The sequence below is a fragment of the Pan troglodytes genome, chromosome 1 (genome assembly GCF_028858775.2).
Source record: "Pan troglodytes isolate AG18354 chromosome 1, NHGRI_mPanTro3-v2.0_pri, whole genome shotgun sequence".
In the NCBI taxonomy this organism is placed as follows: Eukaryota; Metazoa; Chordata; class Mammalia; order Primates; family Hominidae; genus Pan; species Pan troglodytes.
This window is the reverse complement of record NC_072398.2, coordinates 91,675,550-91,692,106: the sequence shown is the minus strand read 5'-3', so window position 1 is coordinate 91,692,106 and position 16,557 is coordinate 91,675,550. Positions and strand designations below refer to the sequence as shown.

Below are 16,557 nucleotides of genomic sequence, written 5' to 3'. Positions count from 1 at the left end.
GTCTCACTCTCTCGCCTAGGCTGGAGTGCAGTGGAGAAATTTCGGCTCAATGCAACCTCCACCCCCCGGGTTCAAGCAATTCTCCTGCCTCAGCCTCCTGAGTAGCTGGGATTACAGGCACGTGCCACCATGCCTGGCTAATTTTTGTATTTTTATTAGCGACGGGGTTGTACCATGTTGACCAGGCTGGTCTCAAACTCCTGACTCAAATGATTCACCGGCCTTGTGAATCAATCCCAAAGTGCTGGGATTACAGCTGTGAGTCACTGCACCCAGCCAAATCTCAATTTTTTGATGTATTATTTTTAGAAAAAGTCTATATTGATTCTCCACTACACACACACACATACACAAAGTTAGTGCATGTAGACTTTCCTCTGCTTTCCACCTCCAGAGTTCTGTGAGCCATAATATCACTTTTGTGTTGCACATGTTTATAGAATTTGAATACTGAAGTAGCCATAATTAAGTGTTCTGTGCTTGAAGTTGATTCTAAACATTGAAAACCCTTAAACAGTATTTAAGGCATTATTATTATGTAAACACGAGTCACTGCAGAACCAAGTACTGTGATTAGGCCCACGGAAAAGGAAATAAAATACTACGTAATTAAACCTTGAGCACTCAAAGGAGAATGTTCTATGAATAAAGGTCTCTTTTCTCCACTCCATTAATTATCCAGTTACCCACACTTCAGTTACTTCAAATTTGAACCACGACTTTCTTAGACTGCCTTGTTTTCCCTGGATTTCTAATTGTCATTCTATTTGCTGTAATTTTTATTGAAGAATAACATATCTCATCTGATTGTTTAGAATTGACTTAGACCTGCTTAGAATCTTTATTCTGTGTTCTTATTTCTATAATTTCTGGAGTGGAAGTGACTTCCTCTGGTGGAAGTGGAGCAATCTTCCCCAAATCCTCTGACTTTTTGGATGCATTGTTTTCTGGGGCAGCTGTGTAGCTGTCAGCTTAGAATTTTTTCTGGGACACCTGAGTACTACATTCTCATGGATCTTGTGACATTTTCTTTCTTAGATTTTATTTTTATTGCTGAAGTTTAGATTTGCTGGAACATGTGCTACATCAGTATAACATGGTGGTTAAGAGTGGGCCTTCTGAGTTTGAAACTGCTTCATATTAGTCCTGTGGCCTTGGATAACTGGATCTCAGCACTGTGGCATCTTCATCTGTAAAACGGGCACAATGCAGCTCTCTTATAAGTTATTTTGAGATGGAGTGAGACAATATATGTAGTACTGTTAGGACAATGACCAATAAATGATAAATCTAATATTTTGGTGGATTTTGCAAGGGAGAGGAGTAATGGGGTGTGTGCTCATTTGGCCATCTTGAATTGGCAGACAAGACATATTTCTGAAGTAGTCAAGAAGGCCCACCTCATCACTATGCACATCCTCAATGCCCTCATGCCATCCTCGATGCCAATGACTGACATGTACATCTCCAGAGCTCCCTCCTGAATCCAGTCTTCTGTCACTGACTGTCTCCTTGACATCTCCACCTGCATGTCCATTGCTCAAAACCAAACTTCTGATCCTCTCCCCTAACTTGTTCCACTTACAGTGTTCTCCACCTCAGGATGGAGCTGCCATCTTTCTGGAATGTCAGGCCAAGTATTTTGGAATCATGTTGATTCTTTTCTTTCTCTTGAATCTTCATTTCATCCATCAGAAAATTCTGGATACTTTAGCTTCAAGATATGCCCAGTATTCCATCACTTCTGACCCCACCACCATCACCCCATCTCAACTGTCATAATCTCTCACCTGGATGGTGTAGTGGTCTCCTAACTGGCCCCCCTGCCTCCACATGGCTCTCTGCTGTCTAGCCCCAAACTTGTTGGGTGTGATCCTATTTTATGCCCTCTTCTTGGGGCTCTCCTCCCTCTGACTCCTGTATGCTGTCCAAATGGCCATGGAACATTTCATGCCTTTGTTCAGATCACCGTCTCTGTGAGGACTTCCTCGACCACTCTTTATTGTTGCAGCCTCCTCTGGGCATCCTAACCCTCCTATTTGGCTCTATTTCTTCTTTTTCATGGCGCATGCCACCTTCTAAATCATGACATAAGTTACATACTTATCACGTTTAGCGTTCCCTGTCTGTTTCCCCTGCTAGAATGTCAGCTCCTTGAGGGTAGAATTTTTTTAATCTGCCTTGTTTACCAATGTATTCCAAGTACTTAGTACAGCAAGCACCTGGCTCTGTTGTAGGTACAGAATATGAATACATATGAATAAGAATTCTCAGTTGTAGGCAAAACTGAGGATGTGCATAGTGGCAAGGTGGGTCTTCTTGATGACTTCTCAACAATTCTCAGTTGTAGGCACTGAATATGAATTCATACTAAATAAGAACACATACTCAGTGAAGGAATTTGCAAATGATAGTGAGGAGCGTGGAGGAGCTCCCACACTGCCTTGCCCCACAGTTTAGCTACTGAAGGTGACATCTGAAGGAGGCAGTTTGGCTAATAAGTACAGGGAGCAGACTCTCCTTAAGGGTAAGAGTGACAGGGAGGTCACTTTCAGAGTGCAAGAAGGGTGACAGGAAACATGAGCATGAGCAGGGCCTGATGGTCTCAAGGGTCCCTTCCAGCTCTAACCTTTGGTGATTTCAGGCCAGGTGAGGTGCTGAGCTCCCTGGCCCCAGAAGCATTCCAGCATAGGCTGGCTGATGTCTCAGCAGGGATGCTGTAGAGGGGCCCAAGCATGAGAAAAGTACAAGAAGTGGATGCCCTTCAAGGCCTTCTCTAGTAATAAGACTTGAAAATTAAACAACTCACCCCTCCCTGACCACTCTCACACCCCAAAGCCTGAGGCCTGGAGTCCCTGGGCCAGCTGGGGAGGGTCCTCCTGAGCTATTCCCTCACCCTCCCTACGCCCCTGTTACCCCATGGTTATGGCCACAGCACCTCCTCCTTCTTCCCTTCCCACGCAGAGCTCATTCTATTTTTGGTGAGGCCAGGTGACAGTGACCCTGACAAAGAGCACAGCTTGGTCAGATGGAAGGAAGGCAAGTGAGGGGCACCTGCCTCTAAGCCTTATTCTCCCATGTCTTCCCCCAGCTCTCCTCCATCCACCAACATGGCCATAAGGCCGCCTCTGGACCAGATCTATCCATCGGGTTTGCTCTGTGGTGCCCCACTTGGAGACACAGGTGGACGTGGTGTTCAGAGGTGTGGGACAAACACATAAGATGGACGAGAGCAATGGTGGAGAGATGGGAAGGGAGGCTGAGGCCGGGCGTGGAGGACACGTCCCTGAGGCACCCAGCAGCCTGAACACTCTCATTTTATCTCTTTTCATCAGAGTCCTTAATCTCTTAAACTGCCTGATGCCAAGAAACGTAGAGCTGCAGGATATGCTGGGCCCCACCCACGAAATTTGTGTTTATTCACAGCCTTCTTATAAGCAAATATGTTCTTTTGTCAATAAGCCACCTGGAAGAGTGTCTCTGGGGACATCACCCCTTTGCTTTTATTTCTCTGGAAAATGATTAAAGAACATTCAAATCAGAAAGATTTTATGAATTTATGTAATCCCTGAAATGTTGAGTTTATGCATTCCCACACCTCCCATCTAATTATCCCATTCCCGTCACATTAAAAAGAAGACCAGATTATTTTCCATCATTTTCTTCTGAAGTATGCTTTTTTTGTTGTTGTTTTTTGTTTTTTGAGACGGAGTCTCGCCCTGTCACCCAGGCTGGAGTGCAGTGGCGCAATCTCAGCTCACTGCAAGCTCTGCCTCTGGGTTCACGCCATTCTCCTGCCTCAGCCTCCCGAGTATCTGGGACTACAGGCACCCGCCACCACGCCCGGCTAATTTTTTATATTTTTAGTAGAGATGGGGTTTCACCGTGTTAGCCAGGATGGTCTCGATATCCTGACCTCATGATCCACCCGCCTCGGCCTCCCAAAGTGCTGGGATTGCAGGCGTGAGCCACCGCGCCTGGCCCTGAAGTATGTTTTTGCAATTCAGCAGCTGCTCCACCGTAATGATGGGGGAGGGACCAAGAAAGGCAAACAGAAAGCAATGCAAACTTGGTAACAAACACAGGCACTTCACCACCTGCTTCCGTGAACATCTGCATAGCGTTCTCAAACCTTACCTCCTTCCATATGTAATTCAGTCAAGCAGCTGTTATTTCTTTTCCAGTTTTATAGATGAGGTAACCAGAGCTCAGAGAGGTTAAACAGCAACGGGCAGTGGCCTGTACAGGAGCCAGGCCTTCCGGCTCCAAGTCTTGTGTGCTCTTTTCCTGCTTCACAAATGCCTCTCCCCAAATAGGACTCTGTGACCCACGATACTCACTGAGGACATTTGGTGAAGTGACTAAGCATGGACTCCAGGGATGCACAGTTCTAGCTCTAACTTACTATTGTGTGGTCTTAGTCTAAACTAATTTCTTTAAGTCTCAGTTACCTCATCTGTAAAATAGGGATGTGGCAGGCCAATTCTCCCTGATAGTCACACAGACAGGACTGCATGACAGTCACACAGACAGGCCTGCATAGCACCCCAGCTACACAGACAGATTTCCACAGCACTGCCTTAACATTGAGCAAATAGTTAAACCTAGGGAAATCGGTGCCCAGACATCAAAGCTGGAAATGAAACATATGGTCAGTAGGAGCCTTGCATGGGCTTCTCCCTAACCTGGAGCAAGCCAAAATAATAGAGACAGTCACAGATTCCTAGTGCCAGGACCTGTCTCTGGTCAATGAAATCTGAGACTAGTCAAGGTAACAGAGGCAGCTGTTTGAATAGATTCATTGGAGAGTCTAAGACAGCTCTCCGGACCAAGCCGTAAAGGAGATAAGAGAGAAATAATCACTCCAGTACCACAGTAGACAGGCCTTGAAGGTATTGGAGGCCTTTTAATTGGACTTAGCAAGCTTTTTTTTTTGCCTCTGACCTTCTAGTTGAAACAAAATTAGTTACCAATAGACTTAGGTGAATGCTATACTGCACAGAGGCACATAACCCCAACCTATATAAGCACTGAGAAAACTGTAACACTTTGAGTTGGACTGATAGAATTATCTCTGACCTTCTCACTGTATCTGGTTACAGCAATAAATTCCCTTCTTTCCTAGTTTGTCTGCTTCTCATTATTGGGCCTTGAGAAAACACAGCCGAACTCAGCTTGGTTCCAGGAACAGGGACAGTAATGAATAAGTATTGCATAGGCCTGTTATGCACCCTAAATAAGATAATTTATGCAAAAAGCTTAGCATAAGGTATGACACATTAATTCCTCAATAAGTAGTAGTTATTCTTATGGCAAGCTCTCTGTTGAGTGGGCAGTATTAATCAGAGGAGATTGGAAGAGGGCAAAGACAATAAAGTTGGTTAGTTGAGGTAAAATTAGGAGACATGAAACAGGTCAGCTAGATGTCAAAGAGACAGGTGGACTTTGAGAAGTGACAAAAGACAAAACAAAAAGAGGAAGTGGGCATAATCTTAGAATATTTCTTTTAACCACAAATGTGAGGGAAGCCGAGCCTCTCTTCTCTTTGAGGAGACCCTAAAAGTAACAGCTCAGAGATCTGAACCAACAGAGAAACAACCCCCAAAAATGTGTGCAGCCAAGAGACCACCTTTGTGATTGTGATGATTAAGTTTATGTGTCAACTTGACTGGGCCACAGAGTGTCCAGATATTTGGTCAAACATGATTCTGAGTGTTTTGTGAGGGTCTCTCTGGGTGAGATGAACATGTGAATAATTAGACTAAATAGAGCAGATTGCCCTGCCTAATGTGGGTGGGGACCATCCAGTCTGTTGAAGGCCTGAATAAAACAAAAGGGCTGATTCTTCTTCTAGTAAGGGGGAACTCTTCCTGCCTTGGGCTGGGACATTAGTTTTTCAGCCTTCAGACTCAAACTGAAAAATGGCTCTTCTTGGGTCTTGAGCTTGCTGGCATTTGGACTGAAAGAAACTGTACTATTGGCTCTCCAGCTTGCTGACTGCAGATCTTAGGATATGTCAACCTCTACAGTCACAAGAGCCATACTGCTCTCCTAATATGTGGGGCTGTCCCCTCAAAGAAACATTCTGCCTCTGTGGAGCCTCCTGAGACCACTGCTGGGCAGTTGAGATTTTGTCCCTCAAGAACTCGAGTCCACTCCAGGCCACACTATATTCGAGGCTGAGGTTTGCTCTTTGCCCATTCTAAATTATAGATAGACCCATTTCACTGGGTCTGTCCTATCCCAGGCTAAAGCATGGGGGAATTTCTTCACTTTCTCCTTCCTCTTCACTCAAGACCAGCACAAGGTTGCAAACTAGAAAAATGTATCTGTTCTAAAGACGGAAGCCTTCCCTCTCATGGAAGTCCAGCCTCGAGAGCAGATGCTTAGCCCGCCCATTTGGTTCTCACACCCTTGTTAATCATTGTGTTTGTCAGTGTTCTCTAGAGAAACAGAACCAACAGGATGTGTGTGCTTGTGTGTGTGTGGTTTTTTTGTGTGTACTCACATGCACCCATGAGGTAAGCACACAGATATACACCTATCTGTGTACACAAATGCATATACATTTATACACACACATACACATGCACACATACAGAGAGATTGGTTTATTAGAATGAATTAGCTCTTGTGACTGTAGAGGCTGACATATCTCAAGATCTGCAGTCAGCAAGCTGGAGATCCAGGAGATCCAATAGCGTAGTTTCTTTCAGTCCATATGCCAGCAAGCTCAAGACCCAAGAAGAGCCATTTTTCAGTTTGCGTCTGAAAGCAGAAAAACTTATGTCCCAGCCCAAAGCAGGAGTTCCCCCTTACTTGAGGAAGAATAAGCCCTTTTGTTATATTCAGGCCTTCAACAGACTGGACGAGGTCCACCCACGTTAGGGTGGAGTTTGTTCTGCCACTGTGCCGTTATCATTCTGGGACGGGGGGACCTTACTCTCCCAATGAGAAATTCTAAATTTCCTCTTTTGAGCCTGGTGCCTCCACCTTCTCAGAACTGCATAGGGCATGAGCTTTGTTGGTGAAGTGACCTCCAGAACAGACTGTGAGCAGATTTTTTTCTTTAATCCTGAGCCTATGCTTGCTGCTGTCCTTCTTGACTTTCAACTAGGCCTAAAAAAGCAGCCTCGGTGGGAATGAATTTCTCTTGCTCCACGTCTATTTTAGTTGCATATCTGTAGTGATGACAAATGCCTCCAGCCTTGTGCTCTGCAAGGCTGCACTGGGCTGCATACAGGCTCCTGTCTCAGGTGTCTGGTTTCCTCCTTGAAAGGTTGGGGCAGCAGAGCCAGCCCTGTCTATCTGGGCAAGGCCTGACACTTGGAAGCATGAAAAGCCATGTGGCAGGTGGAGTGAGCTTCCAATGCCCTTGGAAGGATTTTATTTCAGGGCCGTGGGGCTTAAAAGTCATCACTGTACAATCCACTGGGAGCAAAGGTCAAGATAAGATGTGATGGATATCATAAAAGCGGAACAGAACATCCCATTGCTCAGAGATGGGAGAACAACTCTGAATGGAGAGGGCTCAGGTTATATACATTCACCCTTTTCATGGGAAAGTGTGAGGCCTGAGGTGGGGAAACAAAGATAGTGGCAGCTACTTTCCGCTTCCCAGGGTGGCTGATGAAAGCCAACATGTCACAGAGAAGAAGCTCTCTCAGCAACAGCAGCTGGTGGTGCTGTGGCCAAAGGCTGGCCAGGGAGCAGCACGATCCGTGTGAACCGAGTTGGGCCCTGGGCAGCCAGAGCCACACATTGCCTCTCCATGGGCCTCTGCTGAGACCTACAGGGCCTCAAATGCATGCAGTGCGGTCCCAGGACCAGCAGCATCAGCATCCCCTGGGAACATGTTAGAATGGCAGTCTCAGGCTCTACACAGACCCACTGAATCAGTATCTGTATTTTCACAGGATCCTCAGGTGATCCACAAACACACGAAAGTGTGAGAAGCCCTTCCTCTTGCTGAACAGTTTCCTCATCCAAGCTCCTTCTCTTCCATTGTTTCTTAGGGAAGCCAGAATACCTCCCGGATTTCCTAGGGAGCGCACTGGATTTTATGCCAGTTTGATTACCCACAGTTTTCTTCCTCATTCATTCATTCATTCATTCAGTCAGTCAAATAGTAATTGAGCACCTCCTGTGTTCCAGTATGTGTTCTGTCTGCACCCCTGGTCCTCCTGGCCTTGACTTGCTGGGTTACTTCTGTTAGGATGGGAAGTACTTGGGACTTGGTGTATGAAAGCCACTTACTTGGGCAGGTAGACACTGACACATGAGCAGGAGAGAAGTTACCTTGGTGTCAAGTGCCGACCTTAGAGTTTGAGACAGGTGGAGGAGTGTGAAATACAGCCCCCGTGGGGAGACCCATTACATGTCCCATGTGCACAGGCTGTGTGCTGTCCCATTTGGCAGCACACTGCAGTAACCCCACCAGGCTGATGACAATTGAGAAATGCATCCACCCAAAGCAGGAACTCTGTGTCGGAGTTTAGGAGCACCTGAGCTGTTAGGCCAGCCCGGCATCTCCTGAAGGCCCATTCTCCCTTTGTGTGGTAAGACCCCCTCTGTGGGGGTGTGATGAGAGCAGTACTCAGAATAGCAACCACAGCTGAAGCCCACTAAGGAATCCAGGAGATGTGCTGGGCCCTGGAGTGGGAGCACCTTGCCACTGGATTAAAAAACCTGCCAGTCAGGGCTGTAACTGGGAAATAGGTGACAGTCCAGCAGGGCCCTGCATTCTGGTCAGACTGAGAATGAGGACATGTGAAACAAAGGCCAGTAGATATGGTCTGGGGCAGCCTAAATCTTCCCACTTCAATGCTGCTTCTCCCCCAAGGGGAACTTTGGGGTGCAGAGGCTGAAACAGCAGTTGGAGAGACGTGTGGACTCATCTGTGAGGAGCTGAGGAAGCCAAGAACAGGGATCCGGAAACCGGGGTTGATGCCACCTTAACTTCAGAGTAGATGATAGGGGAACCCTAGGAGGCAAGAGCACATGCGTGAGGACCAGGGTGGGCCTGGGGGTGCGGGAGGGCATGCAGAAGGGGAGACTCACCTTGTTCCTGAGATGCCTGGGGTCAGAGGCCACTGTGGAAAGAGGAAAGTGTTCAGTTGTGGAAGACTGGCATGGGGCTCTTCCCTTGCGCCTGCGCTGTGGGGCCAGCCCTGAGCCTCCTGGAGGCCTGCTCTCCCTCTGTGTGGTGAGTAGCCATTCCTCTTAGTTGGTGCTCACCCAGTCCCGCTCCATTCCCAACTCCCTCAGCCTCTCAGCACTGACAGACCCTCTCTTCAACTCCCTTCACACATTGTGGCCCACTCTGAGCTGCCTAGAGGCCCTCAAGAGAAAGTCATTTGTCTTTTATCTTGTTAGTTATTTGAGCATAATTGGTATTATTGTTCTGGGAAGGTGTGGTGGGTTCAAGTTTTAGAGAGCACACTCCATCAGGGTCTAGGCCACCTGAAACTGAGCCTGCCGCCTGTCTTGTCACCTCCGTGGTTGGGGGAAGTCACTCAACATCTCTTGCCTCAGTTGCCTCATCTATATGATGGGAATAAAAATATCCTCTGCCTGTAAGGTTGTGGTGAAGCTATATGAGTTTACACATATGTGTGAGCACATGTATCTGTGTGTCTGTGCATATGTTATTTCTATCATCTGTCATGTGTTGAGCAGTTTCTATGTGTCAGGTACAGTCCTGATTGCTATATTCAATACATTTTCTCTCTCTCTATTATCATATGTATGCATGCCATAGTTCTATATAAGTGCTACAGGTATAGTTCTAAGAGCTATCCATACAAATATAGTGTATTTATTTATTGCACTTATAGAACTATACCCAGCACATAATAGGAACTATTCAGCACATGATAGATATTATAAATTATTATTGTTATATTAGCATCAAACTGGAGAGAAATATGACATTCTCCAGACAAGGCTCTGCCCTTTTGGCTTGGAATGAGCATCAGGACTCCCTGGAATTGCAAGAAGAAGCAGAGTTTGGTCTAGAGTTTGGACTCTGGAGAAGACTGTTTGGTGATTGACTATAAGATTCCAGGCAAGTCATTTAAGGTGTCTATGCCTTGGTTTCCTCATCTGTAAAATGGGAGTAGTAACAGCGCATACCTCAAAGGGGCTTGTAAGAGTGAATGAGTTCACATGTCTCAGAGGGGTGCTATAGAACCAAGAATGAGGCACAAACACAATTCACTTGACTTTATATAAGAAAAATTAGAAAACCAGAGAGGGAAGCACACTGGCTAAAATCGCGCAGCACTTTTTATGAAGCAGAGGTAGAAAGAAAAGCCTGCCCCGAAGGACTTTGTTCCTCTTTCCTGCTCCGAGTAAGGAGGCAGCTGGGCTGGGATTCCCTCATTTCAAACCACCGACTGTGAGTGAGGGTTGATGACACAGCCAGACCTCCAGCATGTAGTCATCGTCACAGCTGCTCAACCCTCTGCAGTTTCAACAGCATTTCCACACCTATTTTCTCATTTAGTCCCCACAGTTACCCCATGAAACAGCATGGTAGCTGTAATAATGTGCCCCCAAAGATGTCACGCCCTAATTGCTGCAACCTGTGACTATATTACCCTAAATGGAAAAGAGGACCTTTCAGATGTGATTAGGATTACAGACCCTGAGATAGGGAGATTATTCTGGGTTATCCAGATGGGCCCAATATACTCATATGATTCTCTAAAACCCAAGGACTTTTCTCAGGTGAGGTCAGAAGGAGGCCTGTGTATGGAAGAATGGTTAGAGAAATGTGACTTTGCTGGCTTTGGGAAAGGAAGGGGACATGGGCGCAGGAAAGTGGATGGGCCTCCAGGGAGGAACACAGCCCTGCCAACACCATGATTTTAGCCCAGTGAGACCGGCGTCAGACTTCTGACCCACAGAGCTGTAAGATGATAAATTTGTACTGCTTCATCCCCCCAAATTTATGGTCATTTGTCACAGCAGCAATCAGAAACTAGTACAGGTAGGTAGGTGCTATGAACTAAATATTTGTGTTGCTCTACAAAAGTATGGGTTAAAACCTAATCCCCGATGTGATGGCATTTGGAGGTGGAGCCTTTGGGTGACAATTATGTCATGATAATTATCATGATGAGACATGAAAGATGATCTCTCCCTCTCTCTCTGCTGTGTGGGGGATACAGCAAGGAGTCATCTCTCTGGAAAATGGGAATAGGGCCCTCACTAAGAACCTGACCATGCTGGCACCTTGATCTTGGATTTCCAGCCTCCAGAATTGTGAGAAATAGATATTAGTTCTTTAAGTCACCTAGTTTATGGCACTCTGTTACAGGAGCCAGAACTGACTAAGACAGTAGGGAAGTAGTCACAGTTTATGGATAGGGATACTGAAGCTCTGAGAGGTTAAGTGAATGCCCAAAAAGATAGTTTTGTTATTCAGGTTATACTGGGGCCCTCTGCAGAGAATAGGGAAAGGAGAGTGCAGGGGAGGCTTGGATTCACCTGAAGCAGCACAGGCACAAATAAAGAAGCCCCATGACCCAGTGGGAGGGGCGGCTCTATGCCTGTCTGGCTCAGATCTGCTGAGTGGGTAGAAACTGAGCTATACTGTCTAAGCTGAGGGTGGGCCAGAACAGAGACATCCTTGGGTCTTACCTGCATGTTTCTTTTTCTCTTGGATGATCCGTACTTCTGAGTAAACCACATTTTCTCCTCTAGGATTTGCTTAGAAAGAAGTTGAAGTTTCAGAGGATGCTGAGGTTCTTGCCTCTTGTTAGAGATACTTCCTCCTCCCCCAGCCAGAGTCTCTTTTCTGGAAGGACTAGAGCCCTCTAGGCTTCGGCATAGTCCCTCCCCATCTCCTGCCCCACCGCTTTCCCACACCAGCCCTCCGGCTTCTGCCAAATGCAGGATCCTCGGGCCTCACCATTAGTGTACACTGGTTGCAGCTCTTCCCAGGCTGGTACATTGTGATAGGTGGGCTCTTGGGAGTCCGAGTCTGAAGGGCTCCTGCGAGACAGAGAAATGTGAATGTTTCTTAGGAATCCAGACAAAGGAGCTATAATGATCACTCCTAGTGAGTGACTTCTTACTGCAGGGTGGCTGCCAGGCCTGGAAACATGAACAAGTACATAATGAATTGCCCATGGGCATTCTATTATGAATCATAATCATATTATATATGTTTCCAGGCTTTATGGTCATCTAGTATGTAACAGGCATGGTGCTGATGCTTACAGCAATACGATGTTAGTTCTATTTCATCCTCGTTTTAGCTGAAACAAACGGAGGCTCCAAGAAGTGACTTATGAAGATCATGTAACCAGAAAGAGGATGAGCCAAGGCTCAAAGCTGGCTCCGAAGCCTGCATGCTCAGAGAGATCAGTGACCAGAAGGCTCCGAGGTGCTCTACATGGTTTGGATGCTGCTATCGTGGGCTTGCCCAGGGATAGCTGTGAGCCTTTGTGTGGCTCCTAAAGTCAGCCTTAGGGATACAAGATGGTGGCCCCTTCTTCACAGGGACTACCTCCTGCTGGCAGAGTGACCTCTCTGGGTGGCCAAGTTGTGTGGCTCCATCTTCTCAGTTGTTATCACAAGAGGTGTTGATGAGATCAGCATCTCCAGAGATTTCTAGGTTGACTGAGCTAAGGTCATCTCAAGATATGGAAAGACTTGGTGGTCATAGTGGTCATTCAGACAACCAAGCCAACAATGGTCCAAGGATGTGGGTTAATAAATGAAAAGGCAATTAATACTTGATGAGATAACAGCCTATACAGCTAAGGGGGTGGGTGCAAAGGTCCTGGGAATTGCCTTGAGATATCCCCAGGGACGTACAACAGGTAGTGGCCACACCCCAGCTCAGTAGCACCTGGCAGAAACTGTGCTCTTGGTAATCATCAGATTCAATTCCATTTTTCCACCCTGTGGACATTTCACTAATCACACAGGAATGCAGCTCAGCTCTTACCTGGCGGGGTCAGAGGCGGGCTTTCTCCCTGTAAAGGAAAGCAGAGGAGCATTGGATTCAGGAAGATGAGACCCTCAGTGGGGCACAGCTCAGGCAAGGCTCACTTAGAAACTGCCAGGAGTTGCTGTCACTGAAGGTTGAATCCTTCTTTGTTATGCCCCAGGGAGGTAGCAGATTGGGCAAAAACTACTGACCCTGCCAGAGGGGTTTGCTATGATGTGAAACGGGAGTCCACAATCCGTAATCCCTTAACCTGGAGATTTTAAAGATAATCTCCAAGGCAGGAAAACAGACTTGATCAACTATAAAAATAGTGTATATTTAAAAAATCAGAAAATTACTGAATCCTATCTGGTTCTATTTTCATTTCTATTTCTCTGAGTTTTTCTCCTCCTCTTCCCATTCGTTGGGGGGGTCTTATAAGGGTTGAGAGGAAGACACTCTGTAGTTTATGATGTTGGATAAACTACATCTCATCAAGACATCTCCCACCTTATAGGTCTGTTTTGAAAACTGTGCATTTGGTACAAGCAATTCTGGAGCACCCAGCAGGAAAGGAAGAGGATTGAGGGACAGAGCGGATGAGCTCTTGCGAGCCTGGGATGGTCATAAAGGCAGCGTGAGGCCCAAGGGAGCGTTGCTGGGAAGGGCATGAACTCAAGCCAAGGTGTGCCCAGAGTCACCCACCTGCTTTTCTCGAGAGCCAGCAGTAGAGCAGCAGTGCCCCCGCAGCAAGGCCTGCTATGCTGAGCAGGCCCCCGGCGACTCCTGTGGCAAAAGGGCCACTTCTGTTCGCAGTCAGCCCTGAGGGGGAGACCCTGTGTGTGAGCCAGAGGAGAGGCTGTGGTCTGGAACTGCCCGCTCCCCGAAGCTGCTGCCTGGGCCTGAGGGTGAACCTAGGTGAGCAGGTCCCCGGCAGCTAAGCAGGGGCTGGTGTGGCACAGAAGATGGCTCCTGTCTTTGTGAGGAAGCCGTCTCTGCGCCTGAGACAAGTGTCCAGGGTCAGTGTGGCCGGTGGCCAGTGAGAGAGGAGGCAGCCAGGTGAGGAACTCTAAAGTCAGTGGCGCTCTTGCCCCCCGCCCGCCAACCCGCGCTCTCAGCCCCAACGCCATCACTTCAGAAGCACTTCAGGAAATATAGCAGTTTAGAGAGCTGCCAGCTGTGTTACTTCTCCCTGAGGAGTGCCTTCCTGATCAAGCACTGTGAGGGTTATCAGAGGGTCCGCGGAGGAAACATTTTGTCCGCATCTGTGGCCCGGACACGGGAAACTTACCAGTGATATAAAGTGTCACTGTCTCACTGCGCTGGGCCCCGAGGCCATTGTCGGCCTCACAGGAGTAGTTTCCAGAGTGTTCTGCAGTCAGAGAGAGGTTGAAGGACGCTCCTCCAGAGGGGGACGAGCTATTTCCTAGGGTGACATCCTCATGAAAAAACCGGTACAGGATCAGGGGAGAGCCTCTCAGGGCCTCACAGTGAAGCTCCAGCAGGTCCCCCACCGCAGTATGGGCCCCGGGAGCCCTGAGGGTGAGGACGGGGCGAGACACCGGAACTGAAAGAGAACAAAAAGTCAACAGCAGTTTCTGCTTCTAACATATTTGTACGAAACAAAAGGTATCATAAACAAATGTAAAAAGTCATATCTCAATCTTGGAAAGTAGATTAAAACATAGATGATAAAGCTAATTACTTTGACCTGCTAATAGTTTTCAGGGTACAAAAATATCCAATAGAAAACTGTAAAAAGTGTATAAATCACTGAAAACTTCAAATAGACAATAAATATATAAAAAGATTCTCATCTTCATCACTAATTAACTAAACACAAAGACAACCATACAATACTATTCTTTTTTCTATTTTTCAGGTTGGCAAAGCTTAAATAGACTGATCATACTGATTAGCTTGTAGACAAACAGGCACCTACATATGCCCTTGGTGGTAATACAAATTTAACACACTTCCTTGAATGGCAACTTGGCAATATCTACAAAATTTAAAGTGCACATAAACTTTGACCCAACAAATCTGCTTCTAGTGGGCCAGGTGTAGTGGCTCACACCTGTAATCCCAGCGATTTGGGAGTATGAGGCAGGAGGATTACTTGAGCCCAGGAGTTCAAGTCCTACTTCTAGGGCCATCTCCTTTAGGGATACTGACATAAAATATGCCAATATATTTCTACAAGAATTTCTATTGTAGCATTTTTACAAGAGCTAAAAATTAGAGACAACCTACTGGATTGGGTAATGAAACATGAATGATATCCAAGATGCATTTCTTAAACAAAAGTCAGGATGTATTTTAAGTTAAAAAATGCAACTGGCATAACTATATGTGTAATATTATTCTAGCTTTCTAAAAATTGTATACCTTTAGGTTTGTAGATTATTTCTAGAAGCATACACATGAAACAATTAACAGTGATTATGTCTGGAGAATATGTGCGTAAGAAGTGATATGAGCAGGTAGAAAGAGACCTTTACTTTTCAATATTGGCCCTTTTGTATTATTTGATTTTTTTCATCACAAACATTCATGTGTTCTTTCAGAATAACAAATTACTAAAAACTAAAATGTTGTGTTAAAAAGTGGCCACAATGGATGAGAAAATGTCATCACGTATCAGACTAATGTGAAGAGTTAGAGAGGACCATGCTTCAACCTGGCTTTACCCTGGCTAGCTGTGTGTCTGCAAGCTAGTTACTTCATTTCTCTAAACCTCAGTTTCTTTTCCGCAAATAGGGGATACAATAGCTTAAAATTTATCCTCACAGGTTTATCTTAATAATTAAATGAGATGTTGCCTATTAAACATTTAGCACAGAGCCTGGAACCTGGTGAAGGCTCAGTGAGTGTTGATGATGATGACACTGGTTATGATGATAATAAGAAATAATATTTCCTTTTCTGGCAGCTCCTGGTCTCTATGACCTGGGTCCTAGTTTCAGGATTCAGACACAATTCATTCAGGCTGGGCAAGAAACTCTTTAGCTGTGATAACAACAGCAGAAATAACATGCATTTGCGACAGAGAATTATAGAAACAAGGGAGTGAGGATGAGCAGCAAATCATGAAATCATAAGTATAGAATGTAGGAGGTATGATGTGTTGGCTTGCTGTATTGTGAGGAAAGATGGAGCAGCCCTCGGTCCGTGGTACATGCCTGTGTGCTGGCTCTAAGGGATAGGTGTGTAAACTGTGTGGGGAGAGCCCCTGCAAATCTCAGGAAAATTGGATGAGGTTGATGCTGCTGGTGGGGGAAGAAGAACCAGCTGACTGAATGGGAAAACCCAAATCTGAAGTCATCACCTCCTGGATAACAATGAGATGGTTGCACTGGCTACTTTGTGAGATGCTGGATCCTGGGTTAGCATGCCCAGATCAACCTGCTTATGTGACTCTGTCTATTCCTTATGATACCCAGGCACCTTGCCAAAGGGAATAAGAGCATCAGTGTATATTTTGCTTTACATGACTGGAATGGTGATTGCATACCATTGTATGGTCTCGTGTTTCTCCAGGATATATTCCAGGGGCAGGTACAACCTGCTTTTACTTTTGCACATCTCCTTCTAGGAACCTGTACGTCTGCATA

At 46.1% G+C, this 16,557-nt stretch overlaps 1 protein-coding gene across 8 annotated transcripts in view; it reads right to left on the bottom strand.

Moving 5' to 3' along the window:
- Nucleotides 1-6,596: 6,596 nt before the first annotated feature.
- FCRL5 (Fc receptor like 5) overlaps nt 6,597-16,557 on the bottom strand; it is a 39,187-nt gene continuing 29,226 nt past the window's right edge. For 7 of the 8 annotated variants that reach the window (XM_524901.6, XM_009434837.5, XM_009434842.5 and 4 more), the window contains 7 exons: nt 14,235-14,510; nt 13,649-13,765; nt 12,962-12,989; nt 11,918-12,000; nt 11,647-11,715; nt 9,061-9,092; nt 6,597-8,983 (listed from right to left, as the gene is read on the bottom strand). In XM_524901.6, coding sequence (XP_524901.2) covers nt 8,894-8,983; nt 9,061-9,092; nt 11,647-11,715; nt 11,918-12,000; nt 12,962-12,989; nt 13,649-13,765; nt 14,235-14,510 — 695 coding nt within the window. In that variant the 3' untranslated portion in view covers nt 6,597-8,893. The remainder of the gene's footprint in view (nt 8,984-9,060; nt 9,093-11,646; nt 11,716-11,917; nt 12,001-12,961; nt 12,990-13,648; nt 13,766-14,234; nt 14,511-16,557) is intronic. The other variant, XM_009434850.5, reaches the window with a different exon arrangement.